The sequence below is a fragment of the Hemitrygon akajei genome, chromosome 4 (assembly GCF_048418815.1).
Source record: "Hemitrygon akajei chromosome 4, sHemAka1.3, whole genome shotgun sequence".
NCBI lineage: Eukaryota > Metazoa > Chordata > Chondrichthyes > Myliobatiformes > Dasyatidae > Hemitrygon > Hemitrygon akajei.
In genome coordinates, this window is record NC_133127.1 from 78,047,718 (window position 1) to 78,066,168 (window position 18,451).

At 40.5% G+C, this 18,451-nt stretch overlaps 1 protein-coding gene across 4 annotated transcripts in view; it reads right to left on the reverse strand.

Moving 5' to 3' along the window:
- Positions 1-332: 332 nt before the first annotated feature.
- Positions 333-18,451, reverse strand: part of dclk2a (doublecortin-like kinase 2a) — a 343,959-nt gene continuing 325,840 nt past the window's right edge. For 2 of the 4 annotated variants that reach the window (XM_073042911.1, XM_073042910.1), the window contains one exon: positions 333-3,536. In XM_073042911.1, the coding sequence (XP_072899012.1) occupies positions 3,357-3,536 (180 nt within the window). In that variant the 3' untranslated portion in view covers positions 333-3,356. Of the gene's footprint in view, positions 3,537-7,861; positions 9,094-13,375; positions 15,386-18,451 lie in introns of those variants that run through there. The other 2 variants (XM_073042912.1, XM_073042913.1) reach the window with 2 other exon arrangements.

Genomic DNA, 18,451 nt, shown 5'->3' on the forward strand with positions numbered 1-18,451 from the left:
ATTATGTAGCCACTCATGGATCAATGTTAAGTGTTCCCTTAATGTGTGTCTCCCACAGGTCTTTACTATTACTTCCATGCAATCCACCCAAGTGGCTATCTTCTCATTTGCAACAGAGGAAGGTCCAGATGACCATGAAGGACATTCACAAGCAGCTCTGTGGGGTAAGTTGGGCCAACTTTTGGCTATGCTGCCTTATAATGACTGAGAGTAGTTTGGGCCATTGCAGGGGCACTGCTGGTGCTGTTGTGGTGGGAACATGGATGCTGGGTAAGTCCCCAGGAATATTGCCATTACTAAGAGCTGAGACAACAGTAGTCCTGTTTGCTGGAGGTCTGACCACCAGAGGGCCATCACAGTATCAAAGTCCCTGGAAAAATCGATGGTGCAGTGGAGCAGCAAGTAATTCTGATTTCCTCACAGGTCCAGTGACTTGGATCTCTAGTTATGAGCAGGCAGAGTTAGTACATTGTTCCTGTGACTGCGTTAGTTTCCACTGGGGGCTCCATTTTCTTCCAAAGACAGGCTGACTGGTAGGTAAGATTGTGACTGTAAATCAGCTCCTGGCATAGGTGGGTGGTACGGCCACATGAGAGGTGGGAGGTTGCAGCTACAAAAACGTGCAAATCGGATTGATGGTATCGCTCAGAGAGCCAGCATTGACTTGGTGGGTTAAATGACCTCTTCCCGTGTCATAATGGAATATGAGACATATGGCACATTATAAACACAAAAGACTCTGCAGATCAATGCATAAAAAATGCTGGAGGAACAGGCAGTGCCTATGAAAAAGAATGGATGAAGTCCGAGCTTGCACAGTAGCAAACTGAACCTGGATGCCTACACCAGTGCTTGTGACTGTGACTGAGTCTGCTATTGCTGACTTAAAACTGGATTCCCATGTGCTCCAAATCGGGGTGTCAAGACACGCCCATATGCAGAAATGTATATTCTACATTTAACATGCCTTTTCACAAGTATCAAGAGCACCTGCTTATACTCTTGCTCCCAGATATTGTATGTGGCCATTAAGACAGCCTGACAATGCCCCATTTGTCTCCACGCACATTTTGGGGCTTCATCATAATTTTCACCCAACTTCTCTGAAGATGTGAGGCCTTGAGTTCTGATAAGCAGTATAAAAGCTACACTTCCCCACAAGTCCTTGAAACTTATCTACAGCCCTCTTGTGCTTGGTGAGATGAAGAGATTCCTGCTCTAAGCCGCCTGATAAATAGCATGGAGGACCAGATTCTGAGCTGCTGTTTGTGATGGTCAGGTTAAGGGGAAGGGTATCTAAAAGGAGAAAGGCACAATGCATACTTATGACAAGGAGAAAGCTCATTCAAACTATCTGAGGGTTACAAGGTTTCAAGAAGAAGCAGTATTACAGAAAGCACCCTGCCATCTTCTACCATCTTTGAAACACCATTGGCCACAAGCGCTTTAGAGTTTGAGGTTTCAGTTGACCACACCCTCTTCTCAATACGACATGGCCACAATAATGTCACTGTTAATGTACAGCTGCTCACCAACTTTCTCTGCTGGAGAAAATGTGTCAATGTGCATATAACCATGTGTCTCTTGTTACTGAACAGCGAAAGACAGTGAAGCAGCAGTCAAAAATAAAACCGTAACTCAGAAGAAATATGAATTTTCAAGCTATCAATTGAGGCACCTGGTTTTGACCTAATGCACAAAACATGGAAGTTCTCTGGACCTGAAGGTGCCTTGTGGTCTAAGTGGTTATAAGAGGTTTGACAGTGATACCTCTAGTCTAAAATGGTGAAATATTGGCACACTGCCCTTTGTACAAATTCAGCAGTGCCAGTGCAGAGATGCACTCCTCAAGAGTTAACTGAACTGATGCTGGACTTATAACTGTTGCTCCAAGTCAGCAGTAGGAGGGGTGTGTGATTGCTAGAGCTGTGGTAAACGTGGAGACTCTTACATGACTTTCAGGTTCGGAATCCTGGAGTCATGTGTGCGTACTGTACATTTATTGACACACAGATACCATCGATGAGTTTCCTGAACTTATCGCACTTGGGAGGTCAGTAAATACATTTAGTGGCTTGGGAACTCCTGCTTTTCATTCACCTCCTTCATAACCCTTTCACACCTTGACCCTGTGATCATCTCCCCTTCACACTTGAGACTCGTGCTTGAGTTCCCATGTGAACTGCATTAGAATAAAGTGAAGCAGGTTCCTTAAACTCAGGTCATTTGGTGTAGCAGATGATCATTGGGTGAGTTGAGGAGAACTGTTTCAATGGGTGAATGTTGGCCCTAATGAGATGAGATAGACCCATCATCACAAAGGTGTATACTGATTCCACCAAGGACCTAAGGTGGCCACATGATCATTTTTGCTGCTGTTTTATTCCCTTTCTTAAGAATTTGAAAGTTTTGTCATTGTTTTGTGACTCAATGTGATGATGGCTGTTTTGCAGCTCCTGGTTGTCATTTCTTTGGGAGAACTTTCACAACAAAAGCCAATTTGGCCAATCTAGTTTCTATAAGTTTTAGTCCAAAATGAACCAGACTGATTACGTTCTAACGTGGAATCAGGATTTCCTTTTCAATGTGAGATCATAGCCACATACATCTACAAGGTTTCACCTCCAATGAAGAATAGTAATTTAAAACAGCTCTGTGTTAATCTGCCTCTTTTAAAATTGGCTGGCTAATGAGTGACCCTGAAATTTGCTACGATCATCTCCTACCTAATTTTAGCAGGAAACCAATAAGAGCCCCAGGGGAAATAGAACCAGCACTGAGAAAAGCTCTATTTGCTGTTCTCCTGCTGAGGATTTGCAAGGAATCTGCTAAAGTTTTGGCAGGAGACTGGAATCAGTGTTACAGATAAAGCAACTCTGCCAAATCACACAAAGGGATGGTAATTATTTCCAACTACGGGATTCTCTCCATTATCCCATAAGAAAATAAAATAAAATTATTGAACAGCACAGTGTTTAAGCTCAGCCAAATTGAAGTATTACTTGCTGAGGACTTGAAAGGTGGAAGTATTGATTGACAAAATGGTATGGTAACACAACACCTAAACCGGAATCAAACCTCACTGACAGGCTCTCATATCAGTGCTCAATCTCGCTCCCACATTTGCTGCTGCGGAGTCCTGACTCCCTAGTGCAATTCACAGGTTACAGGAGAGTAGCAGAAAGCATCTTGACACAAAACCAACACTTTACAAGCAAGTTTGTTTAAAACTAACTCAATGTGGCTCTCTTTAAAACGTAGTTGCTTTAAAGAGGTTTTTTTTTAATACCATGCTTCTAGAAAGCACAATACATTTATCTTGTTGAGTGCATCTGTACCAGGCCTGCAGAGCATGCTCAGACAGGAGGTGCAGGGGCCACAACTGACTCAGTTGAATAAGGGGTTAAGGTCATGGATTCGGACACAGAAGGATCTTCAGCCGGAGAGGGTTGAGATGTTTGCACCATACCAACTCCTTCAATATCTCGCTGGGGCTTACCACTGAATATCTGACTTTCTTTATCGAGAGCTGTGTACTGGAAAATAAAAAGGGAAGAAAGAATGAGCAAATTATAAAAATATAGAATGGATCGATGTCCTTAAAATGTTGAATTGTTGGATCACATTAAAACATACGAAATAAAGGAAAGGAGAATATCAAAGGAACATCTTCTTTGTGAGCTCTCACGTTTCTCCAAACCATGAACAGTGTGCATCTGAAGGGCAATATGTCAAGTTCTATTTGATTTGTTGAAAATTATGGACCTAGTTCAATGCATAGATGATGTATATGTGAAGTACTAACAGGTTGTTTGATTAATGGAGCAGCAATTCAAAACGGTCTAGCTTCAGAGGTGTACATTATTTTAGCCATTCTTCAATAGCACTAAGATTTCTGGGCAAGCTTACACTGCAGTATTGTCACTCCCTGGATGCACAAAGCAGTAATGCTGCTTTGTGTGTGGAAAGTCTATGGTAAACTAATAGTACTGCATAGTGGAGACTGGCTGTAAAGCACATATCACTACTGGAATGTAAGGAAATAAAAGCAAAAGGAAGGAAAATAGATTACTCACCAATATGCACCAATCACGAATAAATTCCACCTATCTAATCTTGAGGTAAGGGAGGAGAATTGCAGGAATACAAATCCACTTACAATTTACACTTCTATCTGTTCTTTAAATGGTAGATAATATCTCAGCAGTTAACAAGATGTGAAAACAGCCAAGAGTGGAAATGATACTTTTGGTTTACATGATGTCCCTTCCTGCTCTGTCAGCACCACAGGGATACTCTCTAGAGCCATTACTTTCAATTCTCATCAGTTACAAGAGATATCAATTTGAGGACATATTTGCCACTGGGATGTAACATCCTCAATAATGATAACACAACTTGCCTTTCAATTGTGTTTTTGTGTACAGAAAATGGATATTGATCTGAATGGAAAAGTTGAATAGTTGTTAAGGTATGAGAAAAATATTTTCAGTAAACTTTTGTAAGCATCTATTTATCACATCACAAGATGGAAAAGAATTATACAGCACTTCATAAGATGAAGATGCCCCATACTAATAGATAACCCATTGGTTTAATATGTTATTTGAATGATAAATATTACTAGTCATCTGCCTGGAGGTAAGATAATTGAGACCCATGGAAAGTAGAGCAAAGTTTAATTTGCAAATTAAAAAGTCGACCCTCTTTTGGTCTCTCATATTCCACACACCATTTACATTAGTTGTAATCTGAGAATAAAAAGAGGCTTGTTTGGAATTTGAATGGAAGTTTAAATAACTAAAGCTCTGCAGAATTGTATGTATTTGTCCACCAAGTTCAGGGTTAAATTGTTATGGCAGGTATTCAGAGTTACTCACTAATTACCTAATAATTGAGGATGTCAATTGTAATTTTACAATACTAGTGGAAATTACTCACCAACATACACAATCAAAAATAAATACTGTCTTTACAATCGTGGTTTAGGGGAGGAGAAGCATTGGACCTCATATCCATTCTTACCAACTTACTTTTCTATCAGCATTTTACATGGTAAAAAATCTCAAGAGCACTTAAGAAGTCCATAAAATAGTTAAGAATGGGAAATATTCTTTAGGGAGCATAAACCATGTAATATCCCTCTGGCATTGCCAGTACCACATGGAGACTCCATTGTTTTTAAACACTTTATAAAGTAATGCTTCCAAAATTCTATATATTTTGACAGAAATTTAGTAACTTCCTCTTGATACACTAATGAAATGCTTTGGCATCCCAAGATTATTATTGGTGCCAATAAATTTATTTGACTTCTTAGACACTAGTTCCCAGGGATGTGATACAAATTCTCCAACAATATAGGAACCAAGGAACATGGTTGTGAGATTTCATACCACTGTTTTCAATGACATTACAGTGAAGACCTTATCAGGGCAATAACTGAAAATGGTCTGGATCAATACACTAGCTGAAAAGCAACTTTGCAATACAATAATCAGCTATACTTCATGTTTCTGCAATACTGTGATGTCTCTTTCCTCATCATAAAAACACCTACTTCATAAATTTAAATGGTTTTGATATCTCATTCATTTTATTATAATGTTATAGTATTTGAAATTGATAATAAATTGGCACAAACCAATGGGTTAAATAGTCAGGGATAGAGATTGTCAGGATTTTTATGGTTACTGAGTTGACTGTCAGGGTTCTGTGTTCAAAGGTGTGCTGAAACACAGGCATCAAATACAGAAAATGTACCATAGCAAAGTATGAGGTTTAAATATTCTAAGCTGAAAAGACAGAGAAAGCTGATTAGTTTCATGAACATGTGGTTGTTTCAACAGAAAACCCATTGCATGAAGCCAATAACCACTTGGAAGAACACAAGACTAGAAACTGGACCCATTGTCACCCATTTCCTAAGCTCAGATTGTGTTCAAGGGTGATTTAACCCTGGTGAGATCACAGTACTGGCCACTTGCAATTGAAATTGCACTTCTCTGAAAAGTGGACGTGGTGCTTCTTACGTAATTCCCCTGAATGTGTTCAACATCTTCCCAGAGACATCTGTGCATCTAGTTCATTCACAATAAAATCTGCACTTTCTGGTTGCTATTGGACCTCAGTGAAGGGGGTCTTCATTCTGACACTGACAACATGCATAGTGCATTTGCCAGTCCTAGGTAACGATGTTCAGTATCGTATATTTGAAACTTTGTCACTGGTTCTCCATTCATGATTGCAGCTTTTATATATTATGTACATCGGGAATACATCCTGTGATCTCCTTCTCATTGATCAGCCCACAGCATGCAGTGGCTTGGGGCAACACACAGCACAGGACTCAATCACAGCAGATAAGATGGGGGTGCTAGTGCTTACACATACAGGAAATTCTCCACACTCCACCCTCCACGTTCATGTTTACTTGAACTTCATGGCTGCCTCTAATACAGTTGTATTGCAGCTACCATGGGGAAGCTTCTCTCGAGGTCTGACACCCTTTCCAGTAAGAGAAAGATGTGGGAATTGGGTGGTTTTCATGTAGTTCATACTGGGAACTAAACACGAGCTCACAATATGCTGCAGGCAAACCACCACAGCAATATTTGGCCAATTTTGTGATTTTTTTTGCAGCATATTAATGTTTCATGAAGCACATTTACCACACCATAAAGGGTGAAATCCTGTTTCTTGGTATTCTCAAAAAACATCTTTTACATCATTCCTACTAGGAATAATACAAGGTGGTTTTATTCAATACTCTGCTTAGTTGAGCTAAGCATAGTGTTTGCAATACATAAAGGAAGGAAGGACTCAGTGAGGTTGATTCTGGTGCTCTGCAGATGTCAATGTCTTCCTTAAGCATAAAAGCTTAATCTAAAATCCAATGACTCATGCACAGCCAAAATAAAGTGATTATTTTTCATGGTCATTCTATGCATTGCTGTATTTGGAATTATTTTTGCCCCAGGGTAAGAAAAGATAAATTGCCATTGCATGATCATATATTGAAAGCCCCGTGAAAATTCTTTCTATCTCTGTCACACACAAAAAGTTGGAAGAACTCAAAAGGTCAGGCCTCATTCATGGAAATAAACAAACATTTGACATTTTGGGCCAAGACCCTAGACACTAGATTACAGCTTTTCATTTCAGTTGTGCTAATATTGTGCCAAAGGTATATATTTTTATACTGAATAGGCTTTCTTCCTTAGTTATGGGATTCTGAATTTAAGAACAAATTACATTTTCATAGTAGTGATATTATATGGACCATATCTTTGGAATTTGCCTTGTTAGGGGGTTATCAGATACTTCTTGAATGTTTACATTTAAAGACCTGACCTCATTATTTTGAGCTGATAAAAATGTTTTTTTATGACCTAGGAAACTCTGATTGAACCCTGCAGAACTGAAGGGTTAAAAGCATTGCAATGAATATCTTAATATGGATTGCCATAATATACTCTCAATCACCCAGTCCTGACACCCAGATTGGTTGATTCCTAAATAATGCACACCTCCTTGCACAATGTTGCTCTTTAGCATATCATCAAAAACAGAAATGCAGAAGAGTTCATCTGCTTTGTCAAAACAGTCACCAGCTATGTTTGGCTGGATTAAGGATCATGCAGAGCAGGTAGGAGTAATTCAAAACAATTCTTTTTCTCCTCTGTCTCGATTTTGAAATTGTTTTTAAGAGGAAGTAGCAGTGAAGAGTGCAGCAAAAATGTCAGCAGAGCTGATGCCCGTTAGTTCATGCCATTGCCTTGGACCAGTCAGAGAGGAGCAATGCAGGTGTGGGTCAGAGAAATGAGGGAACAAGCACAAGGATAGATAGCAACCAGTCACATTTCAGACACATCCATATTTATACAGCTAAAAGAAAACACACTACAAACGTGGCTGCAAAAGCATTTTCCAATCAGTTTGATGATCCCACTATGAATGTTTTAAAATTTACAACCTGCTGGGTACAGATTCCAATTTGGACACTTTGATCAAAATATAAAACGTTACTGTTCCATTGTAGATATCTGATATAGAGAGTTCTGACAACTCCTATATTTTGTAATGCTGACATGCCAATTGTTTGCATAGATGTGTCAAAGGATTATTTACATTTGCAGGCTCTTGTACATTGTTTAAAACATTTAAAGTGAAATAAGATGAAATAGCCCTTCTCCAAATCTCTGTCATAGGGCTGCATAACAGAACAATCATTGCAGCTCATATCTTATTGTAGCATGCAAAATACTTGGCTCCCAAGAACTGTGCTTGAATAGGGGTGGATAGAAGACTAGCTAATACTTTACTAGCTAATTCAGATATCTCTGTAATTAAAAAAAACACTTAGCTTATCCTGGAGAACCAAGCATTCACATGAACATAATACATAATGCAAAGCACTGTAATAATCAGGCTAAATGAATCATTTCTGAAAAAAAGAATACAGATTTAGTGGAAAGCAAAGAATTTTCAGCAAAGCTTTTGACATAGCATTTCTTCCAATTCAGCCTTGCTAACACCAGGTGGCACTCAAAGACCATTCTGCCTACTTAAAATAGTTTCAGGTTGTCTTCCTTTGTTGGAAGTTCTTGGTTCCTTCCATTATTTCTGGAGAATTATTAATTCCAGTGTTTATTTTAAAACCAATTCTTGTCCACGTGCAGCTGTTAATATATTTTGGCCTTTCAAATCAAGACTTCATGTGAGATTTATTGTGTGGTAGATTTTTCTGAAGTTCCTGTCAAATATTCAGAAATCCAGAAATTTTTGAGCCTCGAGTGAGTCTGAGGTGAACTTAATCCAGCATGAGCAACAGAAAAGAAAGGTATGTGCTCTCCCATATACGACACCATCAGCCTGAATCCACACCATGAAAAGTTCTGCCTTGTGAGCTGAGAAAGTTTAGAAAAGAGCTGTGAAGCATAAGGCGAGAGACCATGCAAATATGGACCCGCTGAAACTTAGTGAATGATCCCCCTGTTAGGGCACTGCGTTCTATACCATGATGCTGTTCCAGGTTTATCCAGTGTCTCAGTGTGAGGATTGGAGCTCACCCTCTCCCTCTTATACTTCAAACTGTCAAAGAAAATGAAGAATACAAAAAAAACACATCAAGTTCATTTTCATAAAGAAATGTTGGTTAGAACTCCAAACACATCTATGACTAAGTAATCTCCAGCCACTGAAGTGGAGAGTATGCTTTAAGTCCAGCGCTGTACAAAAATCTAAGTTCAGAGCAATTTAAGCTAAGCATAACTCTGCTGTGTAAGGATGATTCTACAGTATCCCAATCGCTGAATCATCCTTACACAACAGAGCTATACTTAGTTCAAGTTGTTAACCTGCCATAAACTCTAAGATGTTGCATTAACCACCTAGCGATGATAATCCAAGAAGCCATGGCCTGCCTTTTGTTTAGTTGGGTCACCTAATTAAGCTCATCCCTTTGCAAAGTGGTGTATCCTACTTCTAAGAAGGAAAACCTGATACTGTGATTACTTACATACTCTTCCTTCTGCAGCAGAAAATAGTATGGAGAAAAATGTTTTTGACTGTCCATGCATCAAGCAAGATGCAGAACTAGCTTTTATATTTTAGGGGAATCAAATGGGACAAATCTCAAGAACTTAAATTTTTATGTGTTTTCTCCACTCCTGATGGTCGAGATGTTTCCTAAGACAATGGCAATTTCTTGCTACTCAGTCAAATAATGTTCTAATTATTTGTACAAGGAGATATCCTAATTTACTACAGCTCTCTTTTATCACAAAGTACCACATCCCATGCCCACTCCCCATCCTCCCAACAACTCATTCCCTCTTGTCCCTCCTTGCTCAGGCATACATTACTTTTGTCTAGAATGTGTTCCAGTTTCACTATTAAATGGAGCCATATGCAACCCCCACCTGAAACTTCCTGAACAGAACCACTGGACCACCACACAGGGCAAATTCACAGGAAACATTAACTCCTGCAATCTCCTCAATTCTCTACTGTAACCTCCGTGGAAATTCTGACTCTCGGGGGCTTCTACCAAAATTAGGGGCTGAAATTAGAAAAACAACTTCCCCCGCACCTCCTCTCCTCTGTGAGATTTCCAGCTCAGGCACAGTTCCTGGCACCAAGCCCGCAATCAAGAAGGAAAACAATGAACGCCGGGGGTGGGGGGAAGATTTCCCTTAACATCTGCCTGCAGTCCTGACACTGACCACCTGATCAGTAGATATTCCTGGAGGGCTCCAGCAGTCAATGTAAGTGGAGATCTTGGTTAACTGTTGTCATCAGGGTACTGGACCACAGTGGAAAAATGGCCTCCACCAGCATCCCTCCCTCCATTACCACAGTCAGTAATATAACTGGAACACCCAGCTAGCTGCCGCTCTTCACGATGCAGGAGGTGTGGAGTAAGTAGAGTAGAAAGTGATGCAGTGAATAATATGTGCAGGCAAATCCTCACCCTGCCCTCCCAGTATAGAGAAACACAGGAGATGGGCAATTAGTGTCAGATCTGGCTTGAGTGGCAGCTAGGAAAGACAGGCTATGGGGGAAATAACACTTGTGTTTATAGTTCCTGGCAAAATCAAAGTGTATTTGGAAAGAATAGTGGAAAAATGACGTGACATGCATAAACTTCATCGCATGTCAAACTGGAATTGAAGAGGAAACCTAATGAAAAAAGCATGTAATATTAATCCTACATTGAAACAAACCATGAACTTAATTATATATTGCACCAATGCCTGGTTTCTGAAGCAAAAATAAATTGGAGCTCGGCTTACCGAACAATAACAATTGACAAATAACACTGATTTTGTGCAGTACAGTTGTTATCTATAATATCATTCAATGAGTCAACTCCATGGATAGCAGAAATTTGTTTCATAGCAATGGTTTGTAACAACAGTCCCCCTTCCCCATTTGCACTGTTCAAATCAGAATATTCAAAGATGATCCAAACTGCTTGTGGAGCTAGTGACTCTTAAATGGTGCAGTAATAGACAAACCTGCACGTGGCTTTAATGCTAAAAAAGTGGAATTTCATCTCTGATTCCTTCTTGTAATTATTATTCAGTGAAAGTTGCCATTAGTACTTACCTGTAAAAACTAACTGAGGACCGAATCAGCCTTGGATGTGATGGCTTTTGCTTTTGAGCAGTCTACATTATACACAGTGCAGGTGGGAACCATCACTATCACAATGCACAATAGACAGGCAAACATAAATAATTTTATCTGATATTACATCTTCTCCTTGCACTATAGTCTCTCTGTACTTCAGAAAATTTATATTTCAAGAAACAGAAAAGAAAGATTAGGTTTATTTGTTGCATTAACATTGAAACACAGCGAAAAATGCTCTATGCATCAAATCAAATCAGTGAAGATTATGCTGGGAAGTCTGCACAGTCGACACGCTTCCAGCACCAACACAGCAAGCCCACAATACACTGATTCTAAATGTACGTCTTTGGAATGGAGGGAACCGGAGCACCCACAGGAAACCCATGTTGTCACAGGGGGAATGTACAAACTCCTTAGACAAGCAGTGGGAATCAAACCCTGATCTTGCAGCTGGTACTGAAAAGCACTGCGCTTACCACTAAACTCCCATGCCACTATATAAGGGCCCTTATATGATTGTACGGCTGGTTGATTATAAAAAGCAAGAGCTGGAGCTGAATGGTGGGGTTTATTTTGATGAGATATTGGCTTCTTATATCATTTGGGACCTGGGAACAAACCTGATTCAAAGAGAAATGAAAGACACTTCATTGACAAGAACGAGAGTACACTAAAACCGTATAAATGCTATGCAAGAGCAGGCAAAAATCTTCTTGGTGTCAATTCAAAGTTCAACGTAAATTTATTATCTAAGTACATATATGTCACCACATACAACCCTGAAATTTGTTTTCTTGCGGGCATACTCAGTAAATCAAAGAAACTTTTGTCCTTTTTCTCAGCGGATGGTAATCAGCACAGGGCTAATAATAAGAAAGGAGGTGTAAATGGAGCAGCTATTGTTGGAGAGGGGATTTGTTAGAGTGGTCCGGCTTTGACTTAGAAGCTTAGGTGAGAACAGGCTTGGGTAAGCATAGGTGGAGGTTCGAAGTAAGAAAGTTTCTGGTAAGATTTCCTGTTAGTACATAGCTAGTGCACTGAGAATGGATCTGGAGGTAGTACAATGTTCCCTGTATGAGATGTGGGAAATTTGGGAGACCTCCAGTCTCCCTGATAACTACATCTGCACGAAGTACATCTTTAGCAACCATGTTTAGGAACTGAACCTGCAGCTTGATGATCTTCAGTTCATACTGTGGGGAAGGACAGGCAGACAAGCAGAGGGAGTGAGGTGGCTCTGTTGGTAAGAAATGAAATCAAGTCCTTAGATAAGGAAGTGATAGATGGGAGCTACAGGGAGGTAGTCACCCCTAAGTTGCAGGAGATAGCAGGTCCCTGGGTGACTGTCAGGAGAGGGAAGGGGGAAGAAGAACGGTGCAGTAATGATAGGGGATTCCATAATTAGATGAGCAGATAGCATGTGAAAGAGACACAGTGTGCATACATCTACTGATGCTTCTGGACACATCATCAGTGATGTTCCTGGAATCATCAGGTGTTTTGGGTCTTTCAACATCATGCACCCTCCTCCAGGTGACCCAGCCGGGGCTGATCAGACCCCAGCTTGTGTCCAGATGACTAGCTACACATGACTCCATGGCTCCCCTCTCTTGAGCCACAGCCACCTTGAGGCCACCTCTGCCGCATCGGTGGTACTGCGGATGGCTCTCCTCTTCCTCTCTCCCTCGATGCCAAATTGTTGTAGGCTCTGGCTAATGCTTTGCTAAGATGCTTTGCTGCCTCCCAGGATCAGGGAAGTCTCGAATCAGGCCCATGGCATTCTAAAGGGGGAAGGCGAACAGATGGAAGTCTGGGTATATATTGGTGCCAACGACATAGGTAGGAAAAAGGAGGAGGCTCTGAAGAGAGAATACAGGGAGTCAGGCAGAAAGCTGAAAAGCAGGACCTCCAGTGTAGTTAACTCTGGACTGCTGCCTATGCCACATGCCAGTGATATGGCAGATGAATGCATAGCTGAAGAATTGTTGCATTGACACACGCACAATGTTGGAGGAACTCAGCAGGCCAGGCAGCATCTATGGAAAAGAATAAGAAGTTGACGTTTCAGCCAAGACCCTTCTTCAGGATGGGAGAAAAAAGATGAGAAGTCAGAGTGCTAACTTCTCATTTTCTTTTTCCAGTCTTGATGAAGAGTCTCCACCCGAAACAATGACTGTTCACTCTTTTCCTTAGGTGCTGCCTGGCCTGCTGAGTTCCTTCAGCATTGTGTGGGAATAGTTGCATTGAACAAGGTTTCAGATTTCTGGATCATTGGGATCTCTTCTGGGGAAGATATGACTTGTACAAAAAGAGCAGATTACACATGAACCCAAAGGGGAACAATATCCTTGCAGGCAGGTTTGCGAGAGCTGTTGGCGAGGACTAAAACTAATTTAGCAGCAGGATGGGAACTTAAGTGATAGGGCTGAGGAGCAGGTAGTTGATTTACAAGTAGATGCAGTGTGTAATGAGACTGTGGGGAAGGACAGGCAGGCAAGCAGAGGGAGTGAGGTGGCTCTGTTGGTAAGAAATGAAATCAAATCCTTAGAAGGAAGCAGCATAGGATCAGGAGATGTAGAATCTTTGTGAGTAGAGTTAAAATTGCAAGGGTTAAAAGACTCTAATGGGAATTATATACAGGCCTCCAAATAGTAGCCAGGGATCTAGACTACAAATTAAGGAGAAGGATAATAAAGCAGCCATGATGGAATGGTGGAGCAGTCTCAATGGGCTGAATGGCCTAATCCTGTTCCTAGGCTTAATGCTCATATGATGTTATGGAATCAATGGAAGACCACACTCAACAGGATGGACAAACAACCAATGTGCAAAAGGCAGCAAACTGTGCACATACAAAAAATAAATAAATAAGCAACAAGTATAGAGAACATGAGATGAACAGTCCTTGAGAGTGAGTCCACAGGTTGTGGGAACAGTTCTGTGATGTGGTGAGTGAATTTATCACCTCTGGTTCAGGAGCATAATAGTTGAGGGGTAATAACTGTTCCTGAACATGGAGGTAGGGGTCCTGAGGCTTCTGTACCTTCTTCCTGATGGCAGCAGTGAGAAGAGAGCATGGTCTGGGCAGTGGGGGTCCTTGATGACGGATGCTGCTTTCATGTGACAATATACTGCAGATGGGCTCATGGGGAGGAAGAGGGCATTGGTGTTTCTATACCAGGCCATGATGCAAATAGTCAATATACTTTCCAGCACACATCTATATAAGTTTTTTCTAAGTTTTAGATGTCATGCTTACTCTTTGCAAACTTCTAAGGAAGTAGAGGTGCTGCTGTGCTTTCTTTGTAACTGTACTTACGTGTTGGGCCTAGGACAGGTCCTCTGAATGATAATACCGAGGAATTTAAAGTTGCTGCCCCTCTCCATCTCTGATCCCTTGATGAGGACTGGCTCATGGACTTCCGGGTTCCTTCTCCTGAAGTCCATAATCAGTTTCCTGGTCTTATTGACTTTGAGTGAGAGGTTGTTGTTGTGGCACCACTCAGCTGGATTTTCATTCTCCCTCCTATGTGCTGATTGGTCACCAGCTTTGATTCGCCCAGCAACAGCGGTGTCATCAGCAAACTTAAATGTGATATTGGAGCTGAGCTTAGACTCACAGTCATAAGTATAAAGAAAGCAAGTAGAGCAGGGGACTAAGTGCACAGCCTTGTGGGGCACCTGTATTGATGGAGATCATGGAGATGTTGCTGTCAATCCAAACTGACTGGGGTTTGCAAGTGAGGAAATCAAGGATCCAATTGCACAAGGAGGTATTGAGGCCAAGGTACTGAAGTGTATTGATTAGTTTTTAAGGGATGATAGTATTGAATGCCAGCTATAGTTGAAAAAGAGCATCCTGATGTATGTATTGTTGCTGCCTTGATGTTCCATTCAATTGATTCATCCAAACATTTTCAGACATTGACAAGCTTTTATGCAGATCTCTAGATCTAGTGATACATCTTGTCCTGACGAAGGGTCTCGGCCCGAAACGTCAACAGCGCTTCTCCCTATAGATGCTGCCTGGCCTGCTGTATTCCACCAGCATTTTGTGTGTGTTGTTGATACATCTTGTATAGTTTTGCTCTATAAGGTGGGGATATTTTAAAATTGGAGTGATTGTACCAGGCAGCACCTGAAGGTGGTATCATAAAGAGCAATGGAAAGTTCATGCGAATGGAAAAACCAACAGAAAGTTCATGCTGATGGAAAAACAAGCACAACACCACCTTCAAATAGTGACCTGAAGGATGAAAATGATATTAGTCATTTTTAAGACCTAATGGGTATGGTCATATTGAACCCTAATAATATTGTGATACAATCACAAAGCAGAACACTTACAGTCTTAAATACAGGACTAGATAAAATTATTGACAACAAGGATGGTGTAAAGAACATATACATATATAAAGCAACACACACCCAAAATGCTGGAGGGACACAGCAGGTCAGGCTGTGTCAGGATAGCATACATATATAAATACATACATATTTGTATATATGTTTGTATAGATATAGATATGTATACAAACCATTCAGTGAAGCAGTGAAGTGAACGAGGAGATGGTTATTTGTTAATGTGCAGTTTCATGGATCACAGGAAACACTTCCAGTGCAGTACAATGATTTGGCTTTAAGCACAGACTAAACTTTTAGAAGTTTATAATTACATTTTTAGGGCCAGTCCAGCACCCCCAGGTTTTTGACTTGCTACCTGAGTAAAGGTCATCAGTGGCATGTAGATTTGTAGTCCCTTGGTTAGGATCTAATGCTGTATCATTGAAGCAGATGGATTGCAGGAGGTTGTTTACTACCCGGCTGAAATCTGACCGGAGATGAATTGATACAGTGCTACTGCAGCAGAAAAGGCAATAAACCATATATCTCTCTGTATTTTCCCTTCATTTATCTTTATCTTTAATCTCAAATCCTTGCATCATCACCCTTTCTAGTTTCACAGTTCACATTTCAGGCAATGTTTTACAATTTTCTCTTATCCTGCTGCATCTAGAAAACAAAAAAAAAAGGATTTGTTGCTATTTCTTCATTTTTAAAATTGTGATTCATGGCATCCTTGAAAAAAGGACAATTTTAGGTAATGCTTCTAAGTGGCAATCCTTTATAACAGTATGTCAGAGTAAGCAGGTGTGCATTCTGTCTGATCACTACCGTAGCAAATAGCTAATGGATATCACCATGCTACGATTCCATTGCCTTCTTTTTTCAGAACAGTTCTCCTGATCTCCTGTCATATCTTTGGAACACCCACAGAAGAACATCTGTTTATGCCTTTTCTCTTGGGTTTATGGCAATTTCCTACTGATTTTATGAGGTAAGGGATTCAGGAAAACCTTGAATAGATTCTATCCCAGGATTTTATTCACAGAAAAAGATGTGTTATTTGTAAGTGACACTGTAAATATTGGAAGCATTATTTTTCTTCCCCCTCATTTAGATATGTTGATGAATTTCCAGCTTATTATGATATATTAATGCTGGGGGCTGGATGTGACTGCACCCAGTATCTTTTCTGCCGACAGTGTGTGTTTTCTCAGCTTCTTCAAACCTTCACCTACTCTTCACCTAACGATGAAGCACCAGAAAGGCATTCCTGTGACCCAATAGACAAGGCACAAAGTAGGAAATTCATTTTGCATTAAATTATCATTATCACTCATATTCACTGGTAGCTTTCACTTGCACTGTCTTCCTAAGCAATTTTTCAAACGACTTTTCCTCACCTATAAGAGGAAACCAAAGCCCGTCATCCATGGATTATTCTAGTAAATCTGTTCTGTACTCTCTCTCTATGACCTGCAAAACTTTCCTAAAGTGAGCAGATTAACTAGAAACTAGAGATAATTTTTGACGATATTTATGATAAGGCAGGATCTATGTAAAGTAAATAAAGAACATTATTGTGGGAAGGGTGAACCAAAACAAGCTGATGAAAAGTGATTGGAAAAAGAAGCAAAGGTAACTTGAAGAAAAACACGTTCTTGCAGAAAGTGGCCATTATCTGAAATTCACTGCCTGAAAGGCTGGTGATAACAAATATGGCTGTGGCTTTCAAAACATTTCATTAGCTATGTAAAGACAGGAGTAATTTGGGATGGAGCCAGGGAGTGAGATTACATGGCTTGCTCTTACAAACGAAATTATTCAGCTCAGAGAGCTCCTTGATTTTATGATCGTGATGCCACCTCCAAGCCTAGCTTTTAATGCCAATTCATTATTATCCTTGAGAAGATGGTTCTAAGTTCCCTAATTAAGACACTGAAGGCCTTCTGATGATAAATGGACAGTGACATATTCCCAAATTGAGCTGGTCTGAGGTACTTGCATGGACCTACTGCCCTTGTTCTATATGTAGAGATTGAGTATTTGGCACTCCAGAAGAAATATTGTCAACCTTCTTGCAGTGGATCAGAGATTTCATATTCAGGGTGGTGAACTGGGTGTCAATCAAGTGGTCTAACATGAACTGGGTAGTGCTAGATTCTTGACCAGGAAGCTCCAGGGTGCTCAGGAATATTCTTATACATTTACTTTATGCCTTCATGGAGGACTAACAGAGATCTGGTCTTCAAGTCTCAGAAAAGGCATGTCTGACATTATCCGTGTGTATGAGGAATTCCGAGAATCCACATCTGGCACCTCAGCTAAACTTATTCTAGCATTGCTTTACAATCGAGTTTTGCGCCGTGTTAAAGAGCTAACAGCAGAAACAACCCAATGGAGCAGAGACTACATGTGTGCTTATAAACAGGAGCGGCAAAGTGCTTTCCCTTGTTGCAGAACACTGTTCCCTTGTTTGCTCTGTCTTTCATTTGCAATGATTTCATTAGTAGGTTGATCAAAGCATTAAAACTAACCAGAGCAACTGTACTCAAGCACAGTAAATTTCCTAAAAATATTGATATGAGGCCAGTGTTCATTTTAGGCCATTGCCAAGGCAATCTTATAAAAAGACCCTGATGAGTTTGAACGTTTGTGTAAGTCAAGAACTACACTTAAGAATTGTACAGATTTGATTTGGAGTCTCCAATAATTTATGAAAATTGTTGGGCTCTGGGAACTCGAAGGCAGCTCTAGATCACTGTAGGTCAAAAAACCTGCTCTCCAGAGCTACATGCGTGTATCTGACATCACAGCTGTATGTGTGCTTTTGGAATCCTCAAGGTTTCAAAGCAGATGGACATATAAATATGTTCCATTTGAAATACAGCTGTTTGTGAGACTGCCAACAAACTAAGCCACATTGACACTAAGAACATAGAACAGTACAGCACAGGAAAAGGCCCTT